Here is an 18,923-nt window from a genome sequence, read left to right on the forward strand (position 1 = left end):
TAGAGTAATCCTTTTCTCAATTCATGTAGATAGTCATTTTATTCACTCTTTCTTGCGGATAATGTATTAAAATCTCATCAGTATGTTCATGTTTTAAAAATAATGCATCATCTAAAAATAGTGCCCACATGTTCTCTAATTTCGATGGTCTATCATTCTCTGTACTCGATGAAGTCATTTTTACATCATATATGTACATAAGTATGTCAGAAATGATTATGAATATTGACTAATATGATTTCCAAGAATGGATTGAGAATTTCTGAGATTTTAAATGTCACATCAGCCTCTCTTCTCAGAATCTCCGTTCAGCGATTCGTCGTTTATGCCACAAGTGATTACTTGGTATCAGTCTGTACGAAGAGACATTTTCGCACATTTAACAACATTTAATGAGGTAAGGACAGGTGAGTGACTGTTATCAGTTTAAAAAAATGACGAAAAAGAAAAAAATCTCCTAGAAAATACATTGTTTCGTTTATATGTAGGTATGAGTTAAAAGATTTCTCAACAAATAAAGGAGATGAAAAAAAATCGTAATAAAATAACTTAAAAATACTGAGCATACTAGTTATCTCACGAAAAATAATTCATAAATAATGTCAAAAGTGTCTTGAGTCTGATCATGCAGAATCTTTTTCTTTTTGTTTTGTTTTCACTCTGGTATTTCATATTAACTCACTCTTTTTTTTTTATAAGTTTTTATACTATTGTGATTTGTCATGTTCCACCTTGTCATAATATAAATTTTATTGTGCTAAAAAAAAGTCCTAAAACTTCAGACTTATTCCCCCCCGATGATTTCTCCTCACTCCTGATGGCATTTTCTAATTAATCCATGTTGATACAACAATAATTCTCGACGAGAATTCCAGACAATAAATTGTGCTAGCAGTACTTACATTCAAGTTGGCTATACATCTAACACATCCTTAAGTGGTACTTTGGCAACCTCGAAGAAAATCCTGCAGAGAACAAATAGAAAATTAAATTTTTTAATGAAATTTCTAAAATTTCAGTTGAACTCACTTGTGACTATATTTATTGCGAACAGTTGCCAGGGCATCTTTCTGCTTCTTATGGAGTCCTTCATTGAGCACTTTGACAATTTCCCTGAGGTCTTTGACTTTGTACCCTGTGTAATATTCTAATGTTGGTGTCCAGCCACCCAGATCCTTCATCTGAAGTGCAAGAAGCAGGGCAGCTGCTGCAATTTTGCTGTCACTAAACATTATCGTGGAGTAATCCATCAAGGAGTATTCGAGAATGTAACGGGCTAGGGTCAGGGTTGGCATCGACACTTTAGCACACTGAAAAGTTTACAATTGTCTCATCAATTGATTAAAAAATATGTTATCCTACTTTATAAATTGAACAATTACCCTCGCATATCGTCTTAAGAATCTGTAGGACAGTGGAATTCCGAGGTCAAAATCAACAATTTTCAATACATTCATTTCCATCCTAATCAATTCTCGTTGATTGTAAGCACCATCACAAATATACAAAAAATCTTCAATCATGGGGGGTATCCTTTCCTAAAACGGTTAAAAGACCATTGAAATGTCACATCATCTATCGTTGATAAATTAATTCCTCTCATAAAGGTTTTAAAATTTTCTACTCACGTCAAATTTACTAGCAATGAATAAGCTGGCAGCACCCAAAAGTTGTAACGTTTCCTTTCCTACAGTGACTTTAGTCAGATACAAGTCCACAAGCTTCACAGCCAAGTAGAGAGTCTCGTGATTTAGTTCAAATGATTCTTGGACTTCCACCATCCAGTCCACCAGCAACGATCTCATCCACCGTGACAAACAGACTTGTTTCTCCATGTAATCACCGATGGGGAACAATTTTTCTCTACTTTTGAGATACTCAAATATTTCCATGGCATAGGGGGACACTTGGTAAGGATCAGTCCAGTTTTCAACGTCAAAGTCCCACGAGACTCCTGGTGGTAGTGTCCTCGAGGGAGGAGCGTCCAAACGCTCCGCAATTGACTCTTTCTTCACCACTCGAGGCTTTTCTTTCTCCTTTTTCTCTTGGAGTTTAGCATTTTTATCATTCTTCTTGGACACTTCCTCAGACACATCCTCGAGAGCGCTAACGTACAACGAACTCTCTTCGGATTTTTCCATGTCAAGGCTTCTTCTGACATTTGTTACTTTACTTGTCACGTCAACATGATCCTCAGCCCTTTTAGCTACTTTAGCTCGTGTCGCTACTTTTGGTTTAGCTGGTATCACATTGTCAGTTTTAACTACTAATCTCTCAGTGTTTCTGAGATTGTGAGCTGGGGCTGCTGAGGATTTCACGGGTTGTAATACTTGTGATTTTTTTACTACTCTTTTGGCCTCTGGTAATTGTACACCTAATGATTTTCCAATAGCCTGGAGAAAAATTTCATATTTACCGTTTAAAAAAAAATTTATTATGAAAAAAATCATGAAATAGAATTGAGAAATGACTTTTTTGTTAGGAAGAATATACACTCACATTGGTAATATTCCCTAGAGCTGATCGTTTGGTAGTTTTTTCTTTGAGAGGCGAGGCCTCCGCTTTCCTTTTAATCCTCGAGTCCTTAACGACCGTCGGCATTTTCGTGCTAACTGGATTGTTGGCCAACGCTGCCTTCTGATTTCTCGTTGTGATTCCCTTCCTCATGACGATCGCTGTATTTGGATGTTTATTCTGACTATTGACTATTTTTGTCGGGGCCATCTTCTCTCCTTCTTCGACGTCTCACTCACTGTCAATAAATAAAGTCATCAATCCTCGAGACTACGAAATTAATTCGATATTGTCATTCGCAAAAATTATGAATGGAATGAATGAGATGTAAAAATTAATGTTTATTCGCATTATTGACCATTTTTTTCGAGGCCATTTTCTTCTTTTCTTTGATGTCTCATTCACTATCAATAAACAAATTAGTTGACTGGTTTTATTGGCAATTAAAAGGAATGAGAAGCGCCAACATTTCTACGAATGAAGGCGAAAAAATGATGAATGGAAGGAATGAGACGGAGAATGAATAAAATGTCCGACGCCTGAAGAGAATATTTTCCCGAAATCTCGACCTTTGGAGGTCCTTGGAAGGACGGAGCAACGTGTGATGCTCAAGCAGGGCATGGGCAACCATCAAAAAACGCGGGAATGCATCTCCCAAAAAATCAATAAATAATATGTCACAGTCAGCCCCAAATAAAATTTCAGATAACCTAACTACCACAGGATTCCGTAAACCCCTGCAGAAATTCCCTCGAGATGACGAGAAAAAATTAAATAAATATCGAGAGTGAGATGCTCGGGGAGGAAGGCCGTTGGCGTTAGACACGGAATCAAAAACAATCGGCGTAACGGTTACAACCTCAATGATCAATGAATTATGAATAAATTGACACGATTTTTCTCGACTGAATGGCTTAACAAGTACCTGGGTAACTCTTTAGCTGTCTCTGGCCCTCCAAACAATGGAGAAACTGTAATTTTACGATTTATTTGTCAACTAATTGTCCCAGTTGCTTCGCTTTCCATTGCCAAGAGACAACTGAAGTTGACGCTTGTTCAAAAATATCAAAGTTACGGTTACACATTGCTCTGATTGGCTGACGGATTCTAGAAATGCGTGAAATGTCCCCAGAATAACAGCAGGGGGAGTATCCGCTGGTTCATGGGGAATTGTCACCAAAAAGTAAAACAGTGATCTATATTACCGAGACGAGAATTTTACACATTTTTCTTTAAAATTCGGACATCAACCCCATAAATTCAAGAATTTATGATAATTTCTATTTTATGAATTGAGAGGTTGAAGGCATATTTTTTTCCTCACATTTTTTTATTACGAGAATAATTTTTTGAGTTGAATTACAAAGATTTACGAAACATATTATCGTCCTGAGCATTTAAACGCATAATATTGTTTTGTGAATATGAAAAAGTTGAAATTTTTCAATGAATTATTCCCTGGAATGGGTTTGATCTAGGTAGAAAATGATGTAATACAAAATATCCCGCTTAAATCCACGTTTTAGAATTTCCGTTTGGGGGCTCCAACGTCAGTACACCGGAAGTGACGTTTTGCCGTATCTCGTCCACGTAGCTCCAGTGTAGCATGAAGATTCAGTCCTTCAGAACCGTCAAATAACACTTTGCTGCGTGTACTCGTCGACTAAACAACGTGAGTATTATTTTGCCACACCATTCATCGAATATTTCTCAAATAGTTATGGGTATTGAATTAATTTCTCTGTGAATGTCAACAATGCAACTGCATTGAGCAAATAATCATGTGTCTTCGTTCAGTTGTAAATAAAGTCGAAGTCGAGATTAATTAAGCATTTTGTTCATGGGTTATTATGGCTTTGATAATGTTTTTTGCCATGACATATGGATTTTGAGGAGTAATTTCGAGCCAATCTGATGTGTTTTTCGAGTCGTTTGGCGTAAATATGTAATTCTAAGCCAATTGGAATGAAACCAACAGTCTGGGATTATTTTTACAACCTGGCTTTTCACAGAAACAGTCGAACAAAATGGATCAGATCCAGAAGTTCACCGAACCCAGCCGTAAATTCACCAGAGACAGTATCAGGCTTGTCAAGAGATGTACGAAACCAGATAGGAAAGGTAAGAAACAGTACTTCCCTTCTTCGATTTTTTACTCTTGGTTAGAACATGGACACTAGGCTTTATTTCATCAGTGATAACATGAATTTTTTTTCACACCTCTGTCCCTTTATGATGGGCTCAATTGGCAAATGTCTGAGGTGTCCATTATTCCCCACCATTCTCGATGTTCCTCATGAATTAAATAGATTCTTCACCGTTTCTTCTATTACAGAATTCCAGAAAATTGCCCTCGCCACTGCTATCGGCTTCTGCATAATGGGATTCATTGGATTTTTTGTCAAACTCATCCACATTCCTATTAACAACATCATTGTGTAAGTAGAATATCAATTTATTCAATTTTATTTTGAATTTATCTGGTTTCTGATTGGTAATTTTGGATGTTTTATTTTCTCATTTCAGGGGTTCATAAAACTTACCTCTAAAATCTATAAATTGTATTTATTGTTAAGAGAATATTTTCAATTACTTCCTTCAAGAATATATTGAAGCAGAATTAATATGTTGTGATTCGAATTGTGAATGATGTGGATGAGAGAATATATGTGAGTGTGTATTGATGAATTTTGTAATAAAAAAACAATAATTTCGACATTGCAGTTGAGTTTTATTTCATTCTGTTTTTTCACATGTGTTATATAATCATAACAAAATCTGTAATATTTAAGGCACTTTAATGGTGAAAAATCACGTTCGTAGATCCAATGGATCATTTTGAAATCGTCAATAAAAAAAAATGCACATTTGACATTGAACAATCGAGAATATTTTGCATCAATATCTTGAGAATTGATGCATATGGCAGACTGTTAGAGCTACAAAGAAGCACTTTGTTTTTTATCCATTTGACTTGATGCAAAATCATGCGCATTATCATTCGTTCAATTGCTTCATTCTTCAGTCGAGGTTTTTCGACCGTTGAAGCATTGCATTTTGAATTGACGACGATTGTTTTGGTCTTTGACAAGAAATTCTTGTCATTCAATCATTCTTCAATTGTCAAATTGCTGAAGAACGCTGTGGCCAATACACAGTCATCAATTCAAATGAATTTCTGTTTTCCTCTCAAAATAATTTCAAGACTCGGAAGAGAACGAACGTGGAAGAGCGCACGATTTTGAAATACTCCGACAACATTCCGTAACAAAAGCAGCTGGCCTTCCCTTCATGGCCTTAAGCATTTTATTATTGAATTCTTTAATCATGAATACGCAAAAAAATCACCGTGCGTTTTACCAACAAAAAATAATAATTAACGTTTGTTAATTATGGAAACGCACAATCTCAGTTATTGATTCGACGACCAATGAATCCTCTCAAAATTCAATTTGAAAAAATAATTGGGGAAAATTAATCGGTCGTGGAGTAATTTCTGGATACCTTGGTATAACCCGCGCATTACATCTGAGGTATATTGTTAGGTAATGCAATAAAAATTTTCTCTTAAAAAATACATTCATATTAAGCGTGTAAACCTTAGTAACGTTGAACGTTTTATACTTAAAACTCGTTAAAGATACTTTGCGTATAAAATGTACTTAATAATCATTAAATATCTATGATGTACTTATCAGTATAATAGGTATCATCTGTTTTAAAGCACCATGGCATAAGTGTTAATAACTTTGTGGTTAACTTCGTTTATTAAGGGAGAGTGGGACAATATGGAAATGTTCCATTCTGTTCCATCCTCCCCTACGTACTGTTTCGATAAAGGAGTGGGCGAAAATTAATTTTCATTCGATAACTGATTTTTTTTAGATGAAAAAACTCATTATGAGCACGTGTCCTGCACTTGTACTCGACGCAACTGACAGTCAACACTCGTGATTAAGAATCGACAATTATATTTCATTGTTTTTCTCGGATTTCGGGTTAGAGAAGAATGTCTCAGTAGGATTATTAACGAGAGGAATGTCTTTCATATTGGCTTTACAACTAAAATAAAAAGGCAAAAGAGATAAATGAAAAGATGGCGTGATTGAAAAAAGAAAAGAATTGTCTCAGGAATAGAGAGAGAGAGCACACAATTTTCGCGACTTGAAACTTAATTTCAATCTGTTGTGGACGTTTATGAACGGAAGGCACTGATATTCACTTGAACGATTTTATCATTTCGAATCTGTCAACTTTCTCATGGAATGCATAGTCATTTTCTCTGCAGTTTTATCAATGTTATTGATGGAATTGACGATGTCACGGAGAGATATCATTAATTTCGAGAGATTGCAGAGACTTAATTTGAAAAAGAAAAAAAAACGAATATTAACATAGACTAAGCTGTACATCCGGCGTCCGAGGTGGGAACAAACGGGCTGTCCTCTCTATAATAATCCTGTCCCGATGTCTCGTAACTCTCGACTTTTACCGGATAGTCAGTAACACAATTCTGGGGCTGATTCAGCGCCGGTGGTGGATAATTATCCTGGTAATTGTGGATGTAAAGGGGATCGTTGAACTGCTGACAGGACGTGTCGTTATTCACACCTTGTTTGAGACATGTCGGGGTGTGGAGGCTCAACATGTCCACGAGTCTTCTTCTCTGGGTCTCCAGCTCTTGGATCTGGGATTTTAAGTCATGATTCTGAGACTCTAGGGTTTCCGATTCCTGCACCAGAATCACTGTTTTTTCACGCTTTTTTAATCTGCACTTTGTCGCTGCTATTTTGTTGCGCTCTCTTCGTCTTCTGCGTCTTTCTTCGTCTTCCGGTGTCAACTGTAACAATTTTTAAAAACTCTTATTGAGAATACACACCCTCTCTCATTCTCGGCCGTAAAATTCTTTCCCTTTGCGGTGTATCTAGATTGAGCTCAATTGATACATTTGTCTCTGAGTTAGAAACGACAAAATGATTTTTACCCCAGCTCTAAAGTTGTGGTTACTAGAATCATCGTCCTCCTCATCATCAGCACTATTGTCCTCCTTCCTCGACTTCTTTTTCCCCTCATCACCGCTGCCGTGCGCTCGCCTTTTCGTCTGCAGCGTTAACTTGAGTCCTATTGCGACCAAAATAAATAAATTATTCATTCAAGTGATGATGTAATTATTTAAAGGAATAGTTTTCACGATTGAAATTTTTGCTCTTCACCTTCTTTTATCAACTGACTGCAAGTATGCTGCACACTAGGCGGGCTTGTCTCACCCCCGCTGCTAGTCGAGTCCGTCCTCTCTCGACTTTTTTCACCGGCAAAACCCTCGAAGGGATTTGTCATTGCAATTAATGAATTTACAATCTCCGGTGTCCTCGGCGTGACCTCGGCCGCCGCAACGCCGAGTAGACCCGCGGCAGCCGTTGGACTAGGATTCACGTTCACGTTTAGATTGTACATGATCAATGCTTAACATTGAACCTATAACAAGACGAAAAATATGGACATGAGTTCCGTCGCTCTTTCATTTACATTAAATTCGCTGCATAATTATCCTAGATGAGGTTTTGTTAAAAAAAAAAAACATGTGCGATTGACCTTCGCATAAAGAACCCAATTGTGATATAATAAAGTGTTCGTCGAGGTCGAATTCTTCCCAGAAAGTGCGATTATTTTTTTTTGACGCGAGGATAAAAGGGAATAAAACAAACAAGAATTTAATTAACACATTGTGGAGGGACCGCTAACTGAATTCCCAAAATAATAGTTAAAAATCACGGATTTCAATTCTGGAATAATTTTTTTCACTCCTTCTTTCACTGTGCATGACCTTTTTCTGTGTTTGCATTCAAACTAGAAATTGCCTTTTTTTTGTTTTATTAATACACACTATTCATTGTGACCTCTACGCGAGTCCGGATGACGCAATAGAAGTGAATCGTGAAAGCAAGAATCGACTGGCAATGAGGAGAGAGGAATAGAAAAAATAAATAAATAAATGAAAGGATGACAGGTGGATTGAAGCGGACACAGAAAATGGTATTTTGTGTAGTAGACTTATGGGTGGTCCCCGCCTTTGCTGAAAACACTCTAAACGTCAACTATTTCTGACGCTGAAAAGCGGCTCAGGTGATGGCTGAGAAAAGCCGAAAATGTCCCTTGAGGTGTGGCATTTATTATCGAAACGTTCAAAAGGTTTTCTTCTGAATTTCAAAGTCGAATATTCATGAGTTACAGCGGCAACTAGAAATAAAACTTCATTTGTCTTTTTATTTGTAACGAGGTTGTTCGGGTTGTTGGAAATGTTTAATGATATCTTTGATGTATTTTTAAACAATGAGAATGTAATGAGATTTTTCATTAGATGGGCATCGTTAGAATCTAATAATAGATATCATTTGATTTTGACGTATAGTCCGAATGCCCCGGAATTCACCTTCTCCACGTTCTGCCAAGCATAACTCATCAATTCTGCTCGAAATGAAATTTGAAAAATCATTCATTCATTTATAAATCCATGTATTCATGCGGCGAACTTCACTTTCATTAGATAATAAAATGTGCGATAGCACGTGCAGAATTGGTTCGTTCAGTGTGTTATCGTCTCTAGGATTATTTCTCATCTCGGTATCAGGTATCAACGATTAGCAGTGTAGAGTTACCATAAGGGCGAGTATTGTGTGCAATTAACCAATGCAAGAGCAACATTGTAACATTTAATATGTTGCAGAGTAGCAATAAGCAAAATGGAATGTAAAAATCATATCTATATTCTTGGATCTTGATTTCGTGGAATTTCTCTGGTGAGAAGGATGAAAAAAATGGAAACGAGACGAGGGAGAACTGTGGGAAGCGGTTATAGTAAAGGATAATTGGATGATTTCGGCGGGCGAACCCAATTTTGGACGACAAACGCGCCGGCAGAACTTGAGTAATTTACAAAACGCATTATATAGTACTGTCTGACGCGTTTTACTCTTACGCAATGTGTTTCGATGCTTATGTACTAACAGGGGGATGGGGGAGGGGGAGGAGCATCTGGCATTCAAAACTTTTTCTCGTGCTTTTTTTCGGGAGTTCGGTCGTTGACACACAAAACTCGGGGATGTGGGCGGCTGGCTTCTTCTCAACAAAGACATCTCCTTCTAGGGGATTTTTTTTCATCTCAATTTTGGATGAAAAAATAAGAACATGGGGGGAGCGTCTAGATGTAAATGTTAAATGGGCGGAGTTTAACCAATTGTATGTCTGCATAAAGAACGAAATAAAGCAGCGAAAAATAGAAAAACGGGCAGAAGGGAAAAACAAAACAAAGGAGACCCAATGAATATTAAACGCGTGGAAGTTTGCTTCGACGCGAGCCACTCTCCGAAGGAAGCACAAGTAAAGGGGCAAAGGGAAGAAGAGTGAAACAAGGTCATCGTAAAAATTTATCGTAGAAGAAACAGATAAAATACAGAAGAAAAAATATTTTGCTAGCGTCCCCCGAAAGATCACTCGGAATGATATATCTCACGATTTCATTAATGGGAAATGGCTCAACGGTGATCGATCAATGGATTTTTTTTTACATTCTTTTTCGAAATTGTTGTCGTCTCTTTTCCACTTGGCTGTTGCTCACTCCTCTGTGTTTGGTGTTCATAAAATTTATGCTTCCTGCTCTCGCGTGTGTTCAGTATGTGTGTTTGTCACACATACAGAATATATTCAGAAAATACGGAACATGGAAGAAGGCAAAGTCGACAACTATAACTCTTGATCCTTTTAATTTTTATTCTCGTCTAGCTTCAAGATATCACCAGAGCATTTCATCGAATAGGATTATGATGGAGATTTATTGGGTCTTCAATACCCGTATGCTTCCAATTACTCTATAGGGGAGAGAAAATTTTCGAGCCACGAGAACATGGGAAATATTCAATTGTATTGGTCGTTTGTTCTTGGCTCCGTCGCCTTTAATTTTATCGAAGAGATAACAGAATAATTGAGCCACGTGCTTTTAGATATGTAAAATGTGAAAAGAAACTCATCACAGTCTCGTAGTGGAAAAAAAAATTCAGGTCAGAAATAAAAAAAACATGAGGAAATTTCAATAATTGTGGTATTGTTGTGAAAATACACATCGTGGCCTCGAGGTCCTCATCTTCAATTGGCCATACCGATAATCGTTAATCAATCGGAATGTTTTTTTTTCTTCCGCCCCGACGGCAATATCTTTTCCTCAGTATTTTTTCATTTTCAATGAAACGCGTGGCATGACAGGTCACCTGTTTGACCGCATATTTACATTTATGATGGATAAAATGTTGCAGTGTACAAGGTATGTAATCTTTTTTATCAATAATTCCACTTAATTTGCAACGCGAGAGAAAAGGAAAATTTTTTCACCGACGGATGGTGAAACATCTCCCACAAAACACTGAGTGAAAGAAAGAAGGACTACGTGCTATTACTTGACAATTCCATTAGCATTAATGAGACACTTTGTAACTCTCAGTGATTTCCCCGACTGTCAGTAACACGCGCTTGTAATAACCGACTTTAATGGCTGCATGGGCAAGAGATAAATAAGGAAGATTTTTAATATACTGTGACAGCACGCAACACAAATTGAACAAAAAAATACCCATTACTTTGTTATCACTAGGTCGCCGGAGGCAAATGGCAGTCATTCACGAAGAAACTCCTCACGAAGTTTAAAAAAAAATCGATAATAATTCGGGATAGGCGAGGCGTGCAAGGCCACATGGCATCACGTCCTTGAGATTACTGCGTTTCGGAGCGAAAGACTGGCGATAAAATCCAGCAGGAATTTATTATACTCTTCATAATTTCTCGAAGAGCTAACAAAACCGAGTGTTGATATTAATGAATATTTTACAGCTGTTAATAGTCAATAGCTGACACGTTTTTTTACACCTGTGAATGGAATATATTATTGTTCCCATTGTTCCTTTCATCCATCGCACGCCGGCAAAAGAGCAAAGGCACTTGGGAGTGTAATCATCTTGGAAAAAATTCGAATGTGTATTTATGAAAGAAGCGCTTATACGCAGAACGGCCTACATAGTTGAAAAAAAAATAATAAAAAGGGGTTATTCACAATTATTTCAGCGGCTTGTGATTAAGAGCACGGGTCCTTCTCTCCTTGAGAATGAGAAAAAAGTAAATAGTCCAGTTTATCAATTTGCGGTTAATCTTTATCACTTCGGAGCAATCGCTGAGTAAATTGTATGCAAGTCGGAGTACGTTTCACAAAGCACGTGTGTTATTCATTTGCACGTTCAATTATCCAATGGGTTCTTTCAGCATATTTCAATGATCAGGACGAATTATCACTGGTCGGTGAGAGCAAACATCGACGGCACTTGTTTTGAAATTGTACGAAAAGCTCCGAAAAACCACTTGTCGTGTCTGCGTGTCGTGTATCAAATGAAAGATTGAGACAGATATAACGAAACTCTCGCTGTCTTTGTTTTACCTCTTGATTATCCAATAGTTATATATCCTGTGGGTATCGACGAGTATATCCTATATATATTGATAACAAAATGGTGAAAAAAAAAATAACGTAAACAACACATGAGCCGTCTTCTCCGTCGGCTGCCGGCGCGCGACTGTGGTTAATTCGCGGCTGCGACCGGCCTAGATATACGCAGGCTATTTTTAGTAACAGTCGTCACCTCGACGGTGTTCGATTGGTGGTCAGTGACGTGATCGTGCAATCCTGTTGGCTGGCTACGGCACAGTGGGGGAGAACGGCTCGGTTCGACGTGCGATGCTGTCTCTCCCGCAGCTCTCTCGGATTCACGGGCACATACATCGAGGAATCAAGGGGCTCTGGGTGCGACCATCACGAGCAAGACATTTGTTGACATGAAACTGTCACTCTTCAAACGCCAGAATTCACAGTGCCCAAGTCAAAAGAGTACTTCTCCTTTTTCTTTGCGTCTCACTTCGCTTTATGCCAGGAGATCAAAAGCTCGGGGCTAGAGTTATTGTCGCGGGGGTTCAGCTGCAGTTTTGGATTTCAATGTTTCGTAATATCGAAATTCATGCCGGTTCAGAGTAATAATGATGAGAGTTGATGGAGTGGTTCCGATTATTCGTCATGTGAAATTTTTTTTCACTATTGGGGATTATAAAAGGGGAATCAATCAGTATCGTTTCCGGATGTTCTCCAATTCGTATTATGACACCTTGTTTCAATGCTTTCGTTTGTAACAATTTTTCTCGTCCTTCAGAAGATGTAGGTATCCCAGGGTTGTAACTCCCGCGCGATACATGCGTGGGCGTCACCTTACGATGAAGTAACCGAACGCTCTGCTTCAATCTTGCGATGCTCTCTATTCTTTCATGTTTACCAATATGAATATGAAATATCGGAGTGGCTTGCAGTTTCCGGCGGAATCGCATGTTTTTATTCACTCAATATGAGTTACATGGTTAATCATTTATCGACCCTTGGAATATTATTTGTCGCGTGAAGAAAAAAATATACTTCAACATCTGATTGAATCGCGTTGTGACTGAGATTTCATTCATGAATTCTTAACAGATTGCGGTTTAGAAATTTGATTAATATCTCTGCAAGATAATTATTTATTGTATTTACATGATCTGTAGCTCATAAACCATGGATATGGGTTTTTTAATAGCTTAATTTAAAAAAACGTTAATATATGGTATTAATGCGGCTTTGAATCATTTCATACGATTTTTTAATGCATTCTAAAGTAGGATAATGCATCAGATAGATTAAACTATCAATTTTATTCGGTCAATTACATAGGTATTGAAATTACCCTGCATTAATGTTGAGTTTGAGCTTTCAAAGGGCCTTGAGTATTCCATTGCACATTAATTTTTCCCATAAACACACATCGGATCTCAATATATGAAATAATAGCGTTCCCGGAGGCAATTGCACTCTCGCCTGAGTTGCATGCCAAAGTTAGTCATGAGTCGTTTGGATTCGTCAGATTTATGGGATGGGCACCGATCATCATTTTAAAGTGAGAAGAATAAAAAACACAATGATCGATACGAAATACATCCATCGAGGGAGGAAAACTACCGGCATTTCTCCTGTGTTGATCCACCGACGCGATTAGTATCGATCAGATATGTAAAACAATGCGGATAATAATAGAACCACGGGTTTACGTGGTTTCTCTTGCGAATAGTGGTCCCGATGAAAATTACACAGACCTGTAACGCAGAAGATTTTGCATGTGTAACCATGTACTAATGTCAATCCTCGGTATCTATTCGGGGTTGAATGCTAAAAATCTAGCGAATTCAAAAGACAATTCTATTGGATTTCTATTGAAATTTTATTGAATTTTTTTTTCATAAAATATTCAAGTTCTGAGAAAACCCTTGAAATTTAATGACAAAAAATTGCAAAAAAATGATAAATACAAAAATGACGGATTTTTTTCGGCTAGATGGGCGATGTTCCAACACAAATTACGATAGGAAATAATTCCTGGCGATTGCTAAAATTGACGGTCAGTTTGCGAAAATCACGAAATGTGTGTCAAGTCAGAAGTGGTCAGAGAACGGTCATTTTTGCGGTCATTTACAGCTGAATTGTTGTACGTAAAAAATGACGGTAATTTTGCATTCCTAGATGCGGCGCGCAGGCCTGTAAGAGTCTTAGTCAATTGAATCAGTATGAATAATGTTCAAAGATTACTTCAAATATTATAAAAGCCGAAATCCTCCACCGAATAACGAGAATGTAATCGATGTGCCAAACGGAGCTTCCCAACAGGTGGGTAAATAGTTAATGTTTGGAAATTTTTTTTTTCATTTTATCATTTGAATTTAAGGTTAGAAGACTACCTGTGCAATGTTCCATACCATACAACACTGATAGAAGTATCTTTGGATTGAAGCCAGTGAATTCTTGGGAGATTTTCGAGCTCCCACATATTCCAGGTGAGGAGAGGGGTGAGAATTATGTGGATGCAATGTCTAAATGGAATTAAGTTTGTTATAGTATTCATGATATCAAACTTTGCTATTTGTGGGTAGGGCTGATTTTTATTAAGAATCCTTTCACCTCATCTGGGCAACGTTACTGGATCACAAGGTGCTTCAAGGATTACTCGAGGAAGCCTAATAAGTTAAATATTGATGTCCATGGAGTTCTGGGGGAGCAGGAGACGTGGTGGGAGGTTTGCACAAGGTAACGCATCATTTATGATTGTTTTACTATGGAAAAAGCATCATTTGTGAATTTCAATGAATAAAATTGACTATTATATTATATTTTTTTATGGAAAAAAAAATTAATGCTTTATTCATTTTCAAGTGAAATGAGATATATTTTTTTTAAGTACGATCACAATTTAATTTATAATGAATGTCCAGAGGTGACCAGAGAGCTGCAGTGCTCATCCCTAAACTTCGATGGGCAACACTTGGATATCACCACAATTGGGATACGAAACATTACACTGAAGATGACAAAATCGAAATTCCAGGAGATGTAGATGAAATGACGAAAGCCATAGCGAAGGGCCTTGGGTTTGACAATTTCAAAGCAGAAGCGGCTATTATCAATTTTTATAGGATGAATTCTACACTGGCTGGTCATGTGGACCACTCCGAAGATAATCTTGATGCTCCTCTTGTTTCTGTAAGTTTTGGACAGAGTGCAATATTTCTGATTGGGGGACTGAAGTACGAGGATCCTGCCCATGCTCTTTTTGTACACAGTGGGGATGTTCTGGTGATGTCTGGGGAGTCCAGGCTGAGGTATCATGGAGTTCCGAGAATCGTGACGGCCGGTAGAACACCTTGGGATGATGAACAATCGAAGGAAGATGATGTCTTTGTGAATAGTGAGGATTGGAGCAAGGCTAGGAGTTTTATTTCCGAAGCGAGGATTAATATGAATGTCAGACGAGTTTTAAAATCAGGACAGATGAAATTGAATGATCATGAAGCAGGTAGTGAAATCGATTTCTAGTTGAATTTTGAAGATGATTGATTATTTATGCATTATTTAATAAAGTTTTATCGAAAAGTAAACTTTCCGACTTTTTCAGATTTTTAAAATGTTTCCTAACGATTCAAAATGCAAAACCGAATTTATAGCACTGTTAATTTTTGGTATACATGTATCCAAATAAATATATTTTTTGACAAAAAGGGTAAAGTGTTGAGTTTTACATTATTACATAAAAAATCGAGGTATTAAGCTTATTTGGCGTTAATCACAACGAAAAATCCTCCTTTAGGTTAAAATGACGAATTAAGACTTGGAGAAGACGTTGGAGACATTGAGGAAGTCCCAGGCGATAATTGCCATTTTTGTGAAAAAGTGTCGAGAGCTAGTTAACGTTTTGTCAGTCCTCCCTGTGACTATTGTTACGTATCTCTTCTCTTCAGTTTTACGCTTCGACGAGTCATGGGAATATTTCTTCAGTAGAATGTTTTTCGCTTCTTCTACTGCTTTGTACAGGTGGGATTGCCTGGAGAAGGCCGAGGTTGGCGGATCCATCTAGACTGATCTGAGATCGCTGGAAGATTGAGGGGCGAGTAAAAAATTATTTCAAGTTGCTCTTTGATGCAATTGATGCAATCGGAGCGACTGAAAGAAAAACCTTTTGTTAACATTTATCTGTTGAAAAGTCGCAATATTCATCCTTGCAAGAACGTCTTCGCATGCACTCTTGAGTGCTCCACTCTGCCAGGAATGATTCCTCTTCGTCTCGTCAGGTTCCTCAAAAATCTTCAAAGTCTCCTCAGACTTCCTTTTCCACACGTAATAACCTCGATTCTCCATTGTTTTCAATCCCGGAAGAATATGCTTTTCTTCAAGAATTTCAATATTTTTTTTTGACATTTTCACTCTGAATTTATTTTAGTTAAATTTCAATAATCAAAAAATCCAAAATTCAAAATTTCAACATTGTTTTACATAATTTCATGATCGAAAAAAAAACTCCATGATTTAAAGCATAATTTTAGTTCCCCTCTTCGAAAAGGGGATTTCGATAGGATTTTGTCGAAAAAAATGAATAGCGGATTTTTGAATTTCAAGTGAGAGACCGAGGTGTTCGCGCCCATTGGGAGAAAACCACTGGCACTTCCGGTTTCTCAGAGTCAGCTGATCTACTCCATTCCTGTTTGATCAACTCCAAAAGCGAATATGTCGGGGAAAGACAGGCTACCAATTTTTCCCTCTCGGGGGTGAGTAATAAACGATATTTCACATTTTTATGTGCCCAAGTGAAACCGCAATATCCTGAAATATTCTGTCATCGTTGACTGCTGATAATTGTTGTCATTACTGCGAAAAAATCAAGTGATTGAAAAATGGGTGTAACCCCTAACGTTGATGTTTTTTTTCATTATGTCAACTGAGTGCTGATAATTGAAAAAATCAAGATTTTATTCTATTATTTATATTGAATAGGATAATGAAAAACCAATATCACTCGTTTGGGTTTTACAGTTTACAATTTTTCATCGGTGGCCTTCAGAATTAAGCTGAAGAGTTTTGACAGCATCATCATCATCATTTAGTTATATTCATTAAAAATTCAATGAGTTATTAATATTTGCAAAAAAAGATACAAGTGTCTATTTTGCCTCGCTCGCCCCTAATAAAATTTGATCCTGTAATTGGCTTCGTGTTGTTGAATCTTCTTTATCAAGTAAAAATTAAAATGAAATTCAATACCACTACTATTTTATTAATTTGCAGAGCACAAATGTTGATGAAGTCCCGTCTTGCGGGAGCAACAAAAGGTCATGGGCTGCTTAAAAAGAAGGCTGACGCTCTCCAGATGCGTTTCCGTATGATTCTGGGGAAAATCATTGAAGTAATTATGAGAGTCTAGTGTCACAGTAATTCCTCTTACTCCAGGAAATATCAATTTTTATAAACAATGGATTTTGCAATGATTTTCAGACAAAAACACTGATGGGTGAAGTGATGAAAGAGGCTGCCTTCTCGCTGGCAGAGGCGAAATTCGCGACAGGTGATTTCAATCAAGTTGTTCTCCAGAATGTCACTAAAGCGCAGATTAAAATCCGTTCGAAGAAGGACAATGTCGCTGGAGTGAATCTCCCAGTGTTCGAGTCTTATCAGGACGGTACGGATACTTACGAGCTAGCTGGTCTGGCCAGAGGTGGACAGCAGTTGGCGAAGCTCAAGAAGAACTACCAGAAGGGTGTGAAACTCCTGGTTGTCCTGGCCTCTCTTCAGACGAGCTTCGTCACTCTTGATGAAGTCATAAAAATCACGAATCGTCGTGTCAATGCCATTGAGCATGTCATCATTCCCAGAATTGAGAGGACACTCGCTTACATAATTTCGGAGTTGGATGAGCTTGAGAGGGAAGAATTTTATCGACTCAAGAAGATTCAGGACAAGAAGAAAGTGATCAAGGCCAAGGTAATTGAAGAGTGTTCATTTATTTATTCATTTATTTGATGGAGAAAAATGTCACTGACTTGTTTCTTGTTCTTTTTTCAGGCTGAAGCCCATCGACTAGAGCTGATCGCAGCTGGCAGAGAAGTCGACCCTGGCAGTATGCTTGAAGAGGCGGACGACGATTTGCTCTTTTAATAATGAAACTGTGTAAATATCTGCCGCGCACATTTCGGTGGCAAAATTTCACTACCATTTGAGAGTCTCTAATTGAGGAGGCATAGAGCTCCCAATGCCTCCTCCTTTACAGACTCATTCCAAGCCTAAATGACACAGGTCATAAGAAAATAATAAGAGAATATAAAATTATTGTACAAAGTCGTTGCGAAGTACTGTTCATCGTTTTTCTTCAACTTGGAACGAAGAAATATCTGTGGGGAATCTGCAGCTCCTTCCGCTGTCATCGATAACTCGTTTAATCTTGTACATGTCGCGGAATGTATATATCAATAATTAATATTAGACTCCTATACGTTTTAATTTGAGAAGAAATATGAAAATTGCGATTATAAGAGATTGAGAGATTGATGATCTTACAGAAATAACTTTAATTTTAATTGTTTTCGAATGCAAATCCATATTTCTTTTTAATAACAAATGAACGAAAAGTATTCTCAGATCATCCGATTTGTCCGTCACTCCACAGCTTGCAATTATAGTGTAAGAATGTTGATTTTTCAGAATCACATGTTATAAAATTAATTCACTGGCTATCAATAAATGAATGAATATCTGGAATTGTTTGGAATTAGTCTGCCATTGATTTCAACTCAAATTCAAACTCTCAACATTGAACATCGACATACTTGAATGTCGAAAGAATGCCAACGGTGCAATGTCAAGAGGAAGAATGAAAATCCCATAAAATCATTGGAATTGAATGGAGTCATTATGACGGTGATAAACAGGGGTCCATGGTTATGGGAGAGAAATTCACAGAACTAGGTCAATCAATAAAGAA

At 37.5% G+C, this 18,923-nt stretch overlaps 4 protein-coding genes and 1 pseudogene across 6 annotated transcripts; 2 read left to right on the top strand and 3 right to left on the bottom strand.

Moving 5' to 3' along the window:
- Positions 1 to 20: 20 nt before the first annotated feature.
- Positions 21 to 3,559, bottom strand: LOC107042213 (G2/mitotic-specific cyclin-B3). 2 transcript variants are annotated; one of them, XM_015263142.1, is made up of 7 exons: positions 3,440 to 3,559; positions 2,500 to 2,752; positions 1,629 to 2,393; positions 1,383 to 1,538; positions 1,030 to 1,310; positions 903 to 965; positions 21 to 353 (listed from the first exon to the last, which is right to left on the bottom strand). In XM_015263142.1, the coding sequence occupies exons 2-6, from the start codon at positions 2,722 to 2,724 to the stop codon at positions 914 to 916; spliced, it is 1,479 nt and encodes a 492-aa protein (XP_015118628.1). In that variant the 5' UTR covers positions 2,725 to 2,752; positions 3,440 to 3,559; the 3' UTR covers positions 21 to 353; positions 903 to 913. The 2 variants fall into 2 exon arrangements, with proteins under 2 accessions (XP_015118628.1, XP_015118627.1); XM_015263141.1 differs by having other exon boundaries at positions 21 to 965.
- A 1,665-nt stretch (positions 3,560 to 5,224) lies between these two features.
- On the bottom strand, positions 5,225 to 12,111 carry LOC107042254 (activating transcription factor 3). 2 transcript variants are annotated; one of them, XM_015263244.1, is made up of 4 exons: positions 11,990 to 12,111; positions 7,728 to 7,989; positions 7,499 to 7,635; positions 5,225 to 7,354 (listed from the first exon to the last, which is right to left on the bottom strand). In XM_015263244.1, exons 2-4 carry the CDS (start codon positions 7,966 to 7,968, stop codon positions 6,914 to 6,916), a joined length of 819 nt encoding a protein of 272 aa, XP_015118730.1. In that variant the 5' UTR covers positions 7,969 to 7,989; positions 11,990 to 12,111; the 3' UTR covers positions 5,225 to 6,913. The 2 variants fall into 2 exon arrangements, with proteins under 2 accessions (XP_015118730.1, XP_015118731.1); XM_015263245.1 differs by lacking the exon at positions 11,990 to 12,111 and adding an exon at positions 11,612 to 11,980.
- Positions 12,112 to 14,113: 2,002 nt separating this feature from the next.
- Positions 14,114 to 15,552, top strand: LOC107042191 (nucleic acid dioxygenase ALKBH1). Its single transcript, XM_015263106.1, has 4 exons — positions 14,114 to 14,287; positions 14,346 to 14,454; positions 14,551 to 14,704; positions 14,890 to 15,552. The coding sequence occupies exons 1-4, from the start codon at positions 14,195 to 14,197 to the stop codon at positions 15,488 to 15,490; spliced, it is 957 nt and encodes a 318-aa protein (XP_015118592.1). The 5' UTR covers positions 14,114 to 14,194; the 3' UTR covers positions 15,491 to 15,552.
- Positions 15,553 to 15,914: 362 nt separating this feature from the next.
- LOC107042175 lies at positions 15,915 to 16,369 on the bottom strand (annotated as a pseudogene).
- A 264-nt stretch (positions 16,370 to 16,633) lies between these two features.
- LOC107042187 (V-type proton ATPase subunit D) lies at positions 16,634 to 18,710 on the top strand. Its single transcript, XM_015263100.1, has 4 exons — positions 16,634 to 16,716; positions 17,234 to 17,351; positions 17,441 to 17,926; positions 18,008 to 18,710. The coding sequence occupies exons 1-4, from the start codon at positions 16,676 to 16,678 to the stop codon at positions 18,098 to 18,100; spliced, it is 738 nt and encodes a 245-aa protein (XP_015118586.1). The 5' UTR covers positions 16,634 to 16,675; the 3' UTR covers positions 18,101 to 18,710.
- Positions 18,711 to 18,923: the final 213 nt, after the last annotated feature.

The sequence above is a fragment of the Diachasma alloeum genome, unplaced genomic scaffold, assembly GCF_001412515.2.
Source record: "Diachasma alloeum isolate Michigan unplaced genomic scaffold, Dall2.0 Dall_scaffold_00430, whole genome shotgun sequence".
Lineage (NCBI taxonomy): Eukaryota > Metazoa > Arthropoda > Insecta > Hymenoptera > Braconidae > Diachasma > Diachasma alloeum.

Bases quoted from the DNA above. Each gene is read 5' to 3' on its own strand.
- LOC107042213 (XM_015263142.1), bottom strand. From the start codon at position 2,724: ATGGCCCCGACAAAAATAGTCAATAGTCAGAATAAACATCCAAATACA. The intron at 2,394-2,499 runs GTGAGTGTATAT...ATTTTTCTCCAG, and splicing joins CTCTAGGGAATATTACCAAT to GCTATTGGAAAATCATTAGG. The intron at 1,311-1,382 runs GTAATTGTTCAA...TAAACTTTTCAG, and splicing joins TCTTAAGACGATATGCGAGG to TGTGCTAAAGTGTCGATGCC.
- LOC107042254 (XM_015263244.1), bottom strand. From the start codon at position 7,968: ATGTACAATCTAAACGTGAACGTGAATCCTAGTCCAACGGCTGCCGCG. The intron at 7,636-7,727 runs GTGAAGAGCAAA...TGGTCGCAATAG, and splicing joins CAGTCAGTTGATAAAAGAAG to GACTCAAGTTAACGCTGCAG. The intron at 7,355-7,498 runs GTAAAAATCATT...AAATTGTTACAG, and splicing joins ACCACAACTTTAGAGCTGGG to TTGACACCGGAAGACGAAGA.
- LOC107042191 (XM_015263106.1), top strand. From the start codon at position 14,195: ATGTTCAAAGATTACTTCAAATATTATAAAAGCCGAAATCCTCCACCG. The intron at 14,455-14,550 runs GTGAGGAGAGGG...ATTTGTGGGTAG, and splicing joins CGAGCTCCCACATATTCCAG to GGCTGATTTTTATTAAGAAT. The intron at 14,705-14,889 runs GTAACGCATCAT...ATGAATGTCCAG, and splicing joins TGGTGGGAGGTTTGCACAAG to AGGTGACCAGAGAGCTGCAG.
- LOC107042187 (XM_015263100.1), top strand. From the start codon at position 16,676: ATGTCGGGGAAAGACAGGCTACCAATTTTTCCCTCTCGGGG. The intron at 16,717-17,233 runs GTGAGTAATAAA...ATTAATTTGCAG, and splicing joins CCAATTTTTCCCTCTCGGGG to AGCACAAATGTTGATGAAGT. The intron at 17,352-17,440 runs GTAATTATGAGA...AATGATTTTCAG, and splicing joins TTCTGGGGAAAATCATTGAA to ACAAAAACACTGATGGGTGA.